Below are 11,967 nucleotides of genomic sequence, written 5' to 3' on the forward strand. Positions count from 1 at the left end.
GTATAAATATATTATAATTGATTTTTTTATTTATAGATTATTTGTATGCTAGAATAATACATGCTGAATATATAGAAGAAAAGGCCACGGATTTGTTATTCCCACTTTTATGTGGGAGTAAGGTTAACCAACATAAAAATATTTATAAATTAGGCCCCTTTTTTTGTTTTTAGAAAAATCAATAATTAAAATTTTCTTCTCTATTTTTTACTTTTTACACATTTTTTTTCATTTAATCAAAATTTCTGAGAGATGAATCAATTACCTCTACTAGAGTTTATCATTCATTCTTTACCCTTCTCCAGATGAGACAATCCTTTTGAGCATTTCTCCTCTCCCTTCTCTTTTTATATATTGCCGCTTTGTTCTTCTTCCTCACTGCTAATTCCGGTCTCGGTCCTTCTCTCGCACCTCTGCCCTTGCGAACTAGCCTTTTTAAGATGCAATTTTTCACTTTCCTTAGGTACTTAACATACTGTCATAATTTACCTCTCCTCGTTACTCTTTTCTAATAGACAACCTCTACTCCACACTACATTTATTATGCTTTTTCTTAATCTGCATTTTATTTGTGTATATTGATCATATTCTGATATTTACAGAGCTTAAAAAGAACAAAAAAAAAGGTTAAATTAATTTAAGTTTCGGGTTTGAAATTCCTCAAGAAAGAGAGAAAATTCCTAGTAAACAACTTAGTCTTACAAATGTCATTTTCATGTAGAGTATTGCACATTATGCAAAAGGATACTCAGAAAGATCTTGCAATATTTTCCGATACCATACATGCAAGGAGACTAGTTAATCAGGTTCTATGCCATCCTTTTGGTGTTACTTGGTGCATAAATGCAATCTCGTATTTTTTGAAAGAATAAGTTACAATTTCATCTGGAATCTTAGGTTCTTAAGGTATTTGAAAATAAATTTTCTAATTAGCAATTATGGTTCGTTTATTTATTATTTTTTGTTCTCGTGTAGAAGCTGATTTTGATCTGATTTTGTATACTGTTAGGTGGATAGAAAATTGGTTAAGCAGACAATGATGACATCAGTATATGACGTCACGTACATTGGTGCGCGGGAGCAGATAAAGAGGAGGTTGAAAGAAAGAGAATCCGATTTAGATGATGACGAACTCTTTGGCGCTTCTTGTTATGCTGCAAAGGTGAGAGGGTGAAAATAACTCTGTATTATAGATATATATTATCCTTGTAGCATAACATGTATTGCTTGTCTAATCTCATTTCCTTCTCAGGTCAACTTAACTGCCTTAGAGGAGATGTTTCAAGGTGCACGGAATATTATGAAATGACTTTGTGACTATGCAAAAGTATGTTACAATCTTCTTTCTACCTACATGTGTGATGCACATATTTTGATTCTTGTTTCGTCCTTTTGTTGTCGTCTTTGTATTAGTAACAGAATTGGTATGACAATGACCTTGAATAGGTAATTGCATCTGAAAATCAGCCAGGTCACTGGACCACTCCTCTTGGACTTTCTGTTGTACAACCTTACCGGAAACTTGGAAGGCATATTGTAAGTATAGTAGAATTTCCATGAAATATACTTCTCAGGATATGTTTGGATGGAGGATTATCATTTTATTCTTTCAATTTTTAAAAAAGAACTTCAAAATATTATTTACTTTAAACCTCAATTTGTCATCCCTTCCAAAATTTCCCATGCCAAATATACCCTCAAATTCTGAGTTTATGGCTTTATATAGGTTAATGCTATTATTATGTGATGGGTTACAGGTCAAAACTTCACTTCAGATGTTGACATCGCAACGAAAAACAGATAAAGTAAGCTTAACATCATGTATAGATATTTGGATCATTTACTTCGGAGGCAATTAGATTTTATCTATTAACTATTTTATGCTTTGCCCAAGGCATCCCTATTGATTATAATTTATAAGAAGTTATGATATGAAAATAACACCAAGATTCAAAACATAGGGAAGCTAAATAACATTGAAACTATTCAGAAATTTGTACTCCTTCAATGACCTAAATAACAGCTTAGGATTTAAATTTTTAACAATAATATGAAATTGTTTTGTTCTATAAATGTTCTAGGTCATGGCAAAGAGGCAGAGGACATCATTTCCCCCAAATTTTGTTCACTCACTTGATGGTACTCATATGATGATGGCTGCGGCGACCTGCAAAAAAGAAGGCTTGAATTTTGCAGGTTTTTGCTAGTTAGGTTCTACTCATTCAGATTTGATTTATAATGATTAAAATGCTTACAAGAAGTGATTTTTGTTCATACATTTAGGGGTTCATGACTCATATTGAACGTATGCGTGTGATGTGGATAGAATGAACAGAATACTCAGAGAGAAGTTTGTTAAACCATATGAGACCCCAGTACTGAAAAATGTATGGTTTAGATGTTAACGTCATTTACATGATATGCTATTATTTTTAATCTCTGGTATTCTTGGGAATATTTGAGGAAAAATTGATTTTATTATCTTTAGTTTCGTTGGTATTTTCATACTTATTTGTGTAATTAAATAGTAGATACTTCTTTTTGGTATTGTGCTTTGTTTTCTGCAACCTGAAATCTGGTTTGAATTTCTCAAAAAAAAAATGACGGAAAAAACCATTCTATGTTTTTAGTAGATGGGGAAACTTATGTGGCTAGATGCAAAAGTTGATATTAATGGTTAATTTATTTTATTTTATATTTGTATAAATAGCCTCTTTGTAATTTCTAGGTTACTGCTAGATCTGTTAACATGTTCTTATTTGTGAGCAGTTAAAGAAGAGCTTCTAGGGATCTTTCTCAACATTAATGTTCCCCCCATTATCGGAACGGGGAAACTTCGACCTAAGGGAAGTTTTAGAGTCACCATATTTCTTCAACTGATCTTGCTGCAGCCCTCTGTAGGGCATGGTCTCTTTCTTTAGGGTTTATTGACCGTATTCTGAGTTATTTTGACATGTGCATAATAGCGACAACAGTTCTTCTGAATGCGCTCGCGATACAGGCTGTTCCTCAGTGGCATTATATATCTTTGAAGGCATCTAGGGTCTTGAGGAGGACTCTTGTCTGGTATGATAATATAAATTTACTCGTCCTACTGGAATTTTTGAGGGTATATACCTTAACACCAGATAGAAGCTTTTGTAGCTTTTGCAACCATGATGCTTTCAAGAAAAAAATAGCCAAGGGATAAAGCTTGGCATTGCTAGTTAGTGAGTGTAGTAGTTATTGATTTCAAGAATTTGGGAAGAGATCTGCGAATAAGTTCAGCTCACAAGTCTCCATGAAAACTATCCCAGGGATAGTTGCAAGACCATCTTTAATATCAAGAGAATAGCAAATGTGTACCTTAGATAAGGTTTTACATGTGTATTTTCTATAAGCTTTCTTTTGTAAATAACTAAATATAAAAGAAACATTCTTTTTTATTATTTTATAACATGTTTAAGATAATTTATTGTAGATATTATATGCACCAAAAATAGAAAAAGAATATGAGCCATTTTTAGCTTATGAAATTTCAGAGACCAGATGAAGTACTCATCTTTCCTTCCTTAAATAAACATCTTCATGCATATGGAAAAACAGTGAAGATTTTTCATAAGCATCTATGTTTGCAAACCACCTTTAACATGATGAAATATTGAAATGTCATTTCCCTATAACAATGGAGCTCTCCATTAATCCTCTTAACACCACACACCTACTTCAAATAAACCTTTACAGTGGGCAGCAACAAAATTATTTTTCAAATGACTCCATTCTGTACTTTAAAAAAAAAGAAAAAAAAAAGAGAAAGTCACTTGTTAGTAGCATTCTGATATCCTGTGGCTGTACCAATGGTAAAGTGCATCTCAACTTGCCATGTCTGCTAAATACACTACTGTTGTAACTTAAACACCAAGTAACCTCATCGTCATCCTTCCACTTCCATTTGATAAAAGGATGCAGGTCAATGAGTTGTCCAACCAACTCTGCAGGTTCAATGAATCTTACCAGGTTCTTCCGAACCCTCCCTCGATATCCATTATTTCTTGAAATCGGCAACGTTATGCATAAATCTGCTCAGTAGCCATATTTGTCATTCAAAGAAGTTCGTCCATCACCTGATTATCTTGCACACACGATACAGGAAAATATGAACATTCTGAAAAAATGACATCCAATAATATAGTAAGGACATTGAAACCAATTATGCTTACCTTGAGGGGGAACCCATGTGTCATCTGTTTGATCGTTCAAAAATGATGGTTTCTCAGGCTCAAGCACTCTTTTAGGCTCTCTTCTCCTCATCTTGGTTTTCCACATCATCAGTTGTATACAATCCCCTTTTGTGCTTTATAATAAAGCTACAGCATCCTCAGCCATTTTTTCACCCACAGGAGCAGAGGTCGATTGCCGAGTGACATCATTACTATTTGCACCCGTCATCTCAACTTGTTTTATTTTCCTTAAAATCAGACCAGGAGTAGCAGACTCAATATTAGATTCTCTAGTCTTTGCATCATCATCTGAACCCAAAATTTTGTTCCTGTCTTTGTAGTCAACGAACTGGTTGGACTCATTCGTATCATGCAAAGGGGCTATTGGTTGTTGGTTATCATCTGTAACCCTGTCCTCTACAGCCCCAAGCCACTGGGGCTTTGGAACCGTGTATACAACATTCTCACCGTCCACTTTGTCACTGATTTTTTGGGTTTTTGCTTGTGGTTTCTTTTTTAAGTTAGAAGCAACTTCTTGAGATTTGTTTGATTTGGGTTCTTGTGTTTTCAACTCCCTTTTCTTGACAGCTTCGCCTGTTGGGTCAGCAATCTTCAATAAGTAGCAAATCCTATCCAAATTGGACTAAAGAGTTGACAATTCCTTCTCAAGCTGCACACTTTTGTCTTGAACTGACAGCAACAATGAAATCAGCAAGGATAAGCTAACGTGTGCTAATGAAATGTCCAATTTAAGACTTGTAATTGCACATAAAGTTAGAGTTTGAAGGAACGAGACAACTCATTTTCTAGTATTACTTTCAAACACATCAAAGCACACAATTGCATACAATGAATATGTGCAAATATAAGCAAGCAACTAGAAAAAGCAAACAAATATAACTTTTACCAAGTTGGGATGAAAGTCCAGACATGTAAGCATCAAGGGAATCATCAACTTCATCTTGCTTGGCAGACTCTGATGACATCTATTCTTTTCAATTATAAGCAACTCTTTCTTCTCATTCATCTCCTGGATAATGGCATCTTTTTTATCCAGAAGAGTATCAGCAGTCTCAATAGATTAGTTGTCACAAGGCTTCTGGCGAGAAGACGTTTTCTTTGTGCAGTCAAAAAATTCATCATCACTGTCGCTATACAATGCAAGTAATAACCATAGTGCTTTTAGTTTTAGTGCATCACTTTATACATATGGTATACATAAACCAAGATAGCACATGAAATATCAGATTTGCTCTACAGTCTAAAAGAACAGCTTTTCAAAAAGGAGATAAAAGTATGTAAATAGCATTAAGCAGTTCAAATTATGAGTATATCCTCTGTCAAAACCAAAAAATTCTAAAAATCACAGCATGTCACAAATTAAGCACAAAAAGAAAATAATGATGGAAAAAATCAGAGGTACAAGTTCTGAAATGTAAACAAGAAACAAAGTGCTACTCAATACTTTATTACAATTAGAGAATATAGGAACTGCAACCTAGTTTCTTCATGTACTTCATCATAATAAACACAAGTTTATAAAAAGAAACACCATCTTACACCATCTTGAAGGTAAAATATTAACATCATTCTCGTTTTACTAACATCTAAATTTTCACAAATTTTACAAGCAACTTAGGTCTCTTGCTACAATTCACACCTCATTTTCAAGATTTGTTCAAACCAGTATTCCTAGAACATTTGTATTATATCAAATACTACCAAGCATTATCGAAACTTCAGACACCAGTTAAAATATTGCATGATAAATTTCACGTTCCGGATATAAGGGTGGATGCTTCACAGACCAAGTGAAAACCATGAAATGCATTCCTCATAAATGTTTACCATCTTATGCCATTATCAACTAAAGAGAAACAATTTTAAATAGTTCATCAATCTTTACTGCTCAGAAACATGTGTTCATGGATACTCAAAAATTATTGCAAAATCCATTGAAGAATTCTACTTTTGTTACAGTTGACTGGACAAGTATTGTCTATTTACATAGATCCTTACATAGATAGAAATACTGAGTTAGGTACAAGTTATACTTGCATCGAGTCTCAAATTTATCATGAAATCCTATCAAAACAAGAGCATCCAAATTGACATAATTTTCATAGAAAAAATAAAATAAAATAAAACCTTATAAGAGTAGTTTGCAAGGGCAGAGGTGCGAGAGAAAGACCGAGACCGGAGTTAGTAGTGAGTAAGAAGAACAAAGCGACAATATATAAAAAAAGAATGGAAGAAGAAGAATACTAAAAAGAATTGTCTCATTTGGAGAAAGATGAAGAATGAATGATAAACTCTATTAGAAATAACTGATTCATCTCTTAAAAATTTTGATTGAACAAAAAAATATAAAAATAAAACACAGAAAAACAAATTTTAATTATTAATTTTTTAAAAAATAAAAACAGCAGATTTAATTTATAAATATTTTTATGTTAATTAACCTTATTCCCACATAAACAAATCCGTGGCCAGAAGAAAAATAAAGTTGATAATAACAAGAAAGATATCAAATTATAGGAATTGGTCAACGACGAAGACGACCAAAGAAGATAGTCCCCACTCTCCATTATACCAGCACAAGGGAATTAAGATAACTAAGCTTACAAAAAACATAATAATAGTCCCGATAAAGAGAAATCGGACACGGAATCATAGCGAATTTGAAGTCAACGAGATAATATTAAGGTCAATGAGAAGAGCACACATCCAAAAACTCAAAACATCTACTTGCCTTTAATATAAGGCAACTACTCAAATGAAGATGCTAAAAACATCTTTTTATGAAGATTCTTGTGTTAAAAGTGTACTTTGTTTGTTTAGCCACACTTTAAAAAAAATAACACTTTTGCAACACATCAAAATCAAACCATACATTTTATCATCTAATGGTAAAAAAGAAGTATCTTCATATGAAGACAATAGTAAAATCTTCATGGTAGTATCCACCTTAATATAATATATTACGATTACGAATTTACGATAGACTAGATAGACCACTTTGTAAAAATCTTCTTCATCCACTCCTTCGAGGATAGATTTCTCTTTCTCCTTTTTTCCCCGTGATCTACCATATTGTTAAAATACTACTTTAATTTCTTAAAAAAATAAAATAAAAATAAATTAGTGGTTTCAGTTTTCTATTGGAAGCGCGTATATATAAAAGATAAAAAAAATGTTTGTATTATTTTTATGTAAATTTTTATTATACATTTTTCTTTTATGATATAAAGATTTTTTTATTTTTTATTTTTTATCATAAATATAAAAAATTATTTTTAATTAATTCATATTAATTAATTTTTATACAAATTATCTTTTTTAATTCTTATTTTTTAAAGAATTAGAGTTTAAAATTAGGACAATTCAAAATATATAGTTTAAAATTTAGTATTTATAATTTAAAATAAAAAATAATTTCAAAAATATTAATTAAAAAATAACTCTTTAATTAAATTCTGTTAATATCAAAAATAAAATAAATTAATTATTATATGTTTGCATATAAATGTATATATAATAATAATTTTATTTTATATATATTTCATATTTTAATATATATTATATACTAATAATTAATTTTTGCAACTAATTTTTTTTATCTGAACCAATCATATTTGTTATATATAATATTATAGGTGTATATTAAAAATTAAATTAAATTAGTTTAATAATTAATTTATTAATTCACTTAAATAAATATTGAAAATTTAAATTTTATTTTATATATATAATAATTAATTAATCAATAACAGATTTATAAATAACAAATTAATCTTTTAACTGTAGAATTAAAAAATCTTTCTTAACAAGTACGAAACTGTAGCTAAGGAGACTGCTTTTTCATCCCCTCATCATTTTCCTGCTTCTTTCCTTTAATTTCCTTCTCAGAACTAAAAGACAATCAAAAGTCTTGAAGACAGCCCCGGAATTCTACTCTCTCTCTCTCTCTCTCTCTATATATATATATATATATATATATATATATATATATATATATATATATATATATATATATATATATATATATATATATACATTTCTTGCATCATACCTTTCATCTTTCGCTTAAACTTCCTCATCACAACTCAATTATATATAGCCAGTGAGAAGTGAGAACTACATTCATTATATCTGTCATGGAAACAACATGCGTGGATACGTCTCTCACCCTTAACCTTGTTCCCCTTCACAAAACGGATGTTGCGGTAAGTATCTATATGTAAAACCAATTTCCGTGAAATTTTAAGTCGTTAGTAGATTCACGCAAAAGCTTCTTTCTAGAATCAATATGTACTCATTTTAATTTCTTAAATCAAAATCTATAATCTCATATTCAACCTCAGATATTGGTTGGGAGAGTAATACTTTTTATAAATCTTCATCTTTCGAGTATTTAATTTGTGGTTAAGTAAAAACAGTTGTACTTAAATATAGGTACATATATACTTGAATCATCTCTTGGAGAAGTTTAATTAAGCTGTTACACAAGATCTTATGAATGGTTTCAGTAACTTAATATACTTTATACATGTAATAATGTGTTTGAGTCCTTTTCTTTTGCTTTTTAGCTAGTATTATGTTCCACTTTGTGTTGAGCTCCTTTTTTTAAAAATAAAATCTTTCTATCATGTTCTTGAGTTGCCTGGTGGAGTATATAACATTCAGTTTTTTTTTTTTCTTTCTGTTTGGGGTTGGATCGGATCAGCCGGAGGTTTTGGTTGAAGAATTGCATCGGCTAAGCTGTGAGAACAAGAAGCTAACGGAGACATTGAAGCAAGTATGTGAGAACTATGTTGCCTTGAAAACCAAGCTCAGCCAACTGAGCAGCAATAACATGGTGAGTTCCGAGAAAGAAGCCGCGGCGTCAGGGACGCCAACGCGGAAGAGAAAGGCGGAGAGTGAGAGCTGCATGAGTACCTATACTGATAAGTGCAACACCCCGACTAGTACGGACGAAGAAACACTAAAAAGAGCTAAGCATGAAGGTTCGCCAAAGGTTTCCAAGATTGTTGTACGAACTGAAGCATCTGATACTACCAGCTTAGTAAGTGATATTTTTAATTAACTAATGATAATATTAATCAAGCCTTAATTAATTAATAATATTTATTAATAACGTGTGTGTTGTAGTATGTGAGGGATGGATATCAATGGAGAAAATATGGGCAGAAAGTGACCAGAGATAACCCCTCTCCTAGGGCTTACTTCAGGTGCTCCAATGCCCCAAATTGCCCCGTCAAGAAGAAGGTAGTAGTAGTTATTAATAATATAATATGCTGTGTATATATTTTTTGGTTATCCTATGTGTATAATAAAATCAGCCACCAGTATATAATACATGTTAGAATATAAATACACAATAAAAATAAATTAAACTACACATATATTTATACATAAATACAGAGAATGAATCTTTTTCGGTGAAAAAAAATAGATGGTATCCAGTGTCTAATCTAATCTTTCATTATTTTTTCTCTTCTATTTATTTTTAGTCTCACTTATAGAATTAAAAGTGAGAGAACACACTTTATTCTCTCAAATATTAAAAAAATAGAGAGAATCCATTTCTACAAATACATTAATGGCTGATTTTAGTAACTGATTCTAGTGTATAAATAGTATTTTTATATTTTTTGTAGTATATCTAAGACAAAGACTAATTCATTAGCATTTTGAATTTTATCTAAAAATTTGTTACTGACTAATAAATTACTATATGCATAACTTATGATTCTAATTTTTAACACACTTTTTTAAACGAAAATTTTCGAAATAAAGACTAATACTTTTTTCTTATGAAAAATTGCAGCTAACCAACACTTTTTTTCCCTTTATTTTGACCTTACTTTTGAACTAACACTAGCTAATTTTCTTTTTTTTTACACTAAAAAAGTTGGTTCAATTCTATCTCTACTATTTCTAACTTTATTTTAAACTGATACTAACCAACTCTCATTTTGTACGCTATCACAAGTTGGTTTAATTATGTTATGTGTTTTTCGTCTCTCTTAAGAAAATTATATGGTATGAATTTTTATTGAATAGGTGCAAAGGAGTGCAGAAGATCGAAGAATGTTGGTGGCAACATACGAAGGAGAGCACAACCATGTGCAAGCGCAAGATTCTTATTATTCATCAAGCCTGCAAAGTGATGATCATTATCAAAGCCCTACTAGAGTTGACTTGGTCAATAAGTCAGAATTATTAGAATCGGTTGGCAATAACAATGATGGAAAAAAGTCTTCTTGTATGCGGCTGCAGCCCCAGCTGTTAGCTCAACAAATGGCCACTTCTTTGACTAAGGATCCCAATTTCACCGCCGCACTTGCAACCGCCATTACAGGAAGAATTCTATCTTCACACTTCTCCCAATAACCCCCTACTCATAAATTAATATATACAACCTATAGCTAGCTACTCATCATCGTGCATCATGTATTACCATTAATTTCTTGACTTTTTGAACAGCCACCAGAGATATATATATTTATGTATGTAGTATATTATTTATACATCATGAAAATGAAGCATAAATATATATTAAATGTACTTTAGTTTATACACTGAAATTGAAGAAAGAGATGCTGGTATCTATCAATATTATAAATCTAAAAGATTGAATAAAAATGGTATTACTCTGTGATCTAATCACTATAATTCAACAGTTACCATCTATAATTTAGATATTAAGTCAAAAGAATATTAAGATTTTCATGATTCATAATGTTGTACATAACCCGACCATCATACTTATAATGCAGCAACTACCAACTATAATCAAACAAAGAAGTAGAATTATTCAAGTAAAACAGAAAAATAGCGTCCTCACACGTCACTCCTACCTAATAATTCGAAGAAATAGTTAAAACAGATGTTAAAACTTCGAACATAATCGCACTGTAGTCCACACACATGTTTACTAATATCTCGATAGTCAAAGATATTTTAAAAATGATTATATTAGTTCGCGAAAATTAAACTCACACAACTTTGTCGACAAGTATATCGGGTCATCTAAGTAATATCTCAGATGAGTAAGAGTCGATCTCACAAAAATTGTTAGATTGAACAAGTAATAGTTGTCTTGTAGGACTTAGTTAGACAAACAGAAAAAAGGGTTGTTGAAAACGCATAAAACAAGATAATAAAGAAAACAGTAAAGAATTGATATAAAAACAATAATGAAAAAATAGTTAAGGTCTCGGAGATGTTTATCTTTCCGGATTAATACTTCTTACTAATTATTTTAACAACGAATGATTCATTCCATGGCAAACCATAAGTGATTAAAGCCTAATGTCTTAGCGAGTTAATCTCCCCAAATCTTACTAAAACGCCACAGACAAGGTCAATTTTTTCAGATCAAAGGATGAAGTTTAGACATCTAGTTTAGTGTCACAGAAACCTTAATTACCCAAAGCTGACAGGATTTCATGTCACATATACCAATCAGTCGTAGGTAACCCTCAGTTTAGGAGGAGTATTTTCAAGCTATAGCCCAAGCGAGATAGCTCTGTCGAGAATCACAAGTGCTCATGTAGAATAAGGGATCATACTGTCGTTCCACCGTAGATTCATAGGATTAAGAACGAAAACTGTAAAACCCGGTTAATTAATGAATAATTAACCCATAAATTAAAATTTCTTTTAGAAAATTAGAAAATAAAATTTTATAGTTTAATGTGATAGAAAAAATTAAAACAAGAATTTCGATATTAATTTTAAAGAATTTGGCTCAAGATTGAGC

At 31.2% G+C, this 11,967-nt stretch overlaps 1 protein-coding gene and 1 pseudogene across 1 annotated transcript; both read left to right on the forward strand.

Moving 5' to 3' along the window:
• The first annotated feature begins 704 nt into the window (after positions 1-704).
• LOC112717753 (DNA-directed RNA polymerase 1A-like) lies at positions 705-2,880 on the forward strand (annotated as a pseudogene).
• Positions 2,881-8,224: 5,344 nt separating this feature from the next.
• Positions 8,225-10,884, forward strand: LOC112715984 (probable WRKY transcription factor 40). Its single transcript, XM_025767827.3, has 4 exons — positions 8,225-8,425; positions 8,926-9,264; positions 9,351-9,467; positions 10,266-10,884. The coding sequence occupies exons 1-4, from the start codon at positions 8,357-8,359 to the stop codon at positions 10,593-10,595; spliced, it is 855 nt and encodes a 284-aa protein (XP_025623612.1). The 5' UTR covers positions 8,225-8,356; the 3' UTR covers positions 10,596-10,884.
• Positions 10,885-11,967: the final 1,083 nt, after the last annotated feature.

This window comes from Arachis hypogaea, chromosome 10, assembly GCF_003086295.3.
Source record: "Arachis hypogaea cultivar Tifrunner chromosome 10, arahy.Tifrunner.gnm2.J5K5, whole genome shotgun sequence".
Lineage (NCBI taxonomy): Eukaryota > Viridiplantae > Streptophyta > Magnoliopsida > Fabales > Fabaceae > Arachis > Arachis hypogaea.

Coding starts and splice junctions, on each gene's coding strand:
- LOC112715984 (XM_025767827.3), top strand. CDS start 8,357: ATGGAAACAACATGCGTGGATACGTCTCTCACCCTTAACCTTGTTCCC. Junction 8,426..8,925: donor TTCACAAAACGGATGTTGCG/GTAAGTATCTAT, acceptor GGATCGGATCAG/CCGGAGGTTTTGGTTGAAGA. Junction 9,265..9,350: donor CATCTGATACTACCAGCTTA/GTAAGTGATATT, acceptor TGTGTGTTGTAG/TATGTGAGGGATGGATATCA.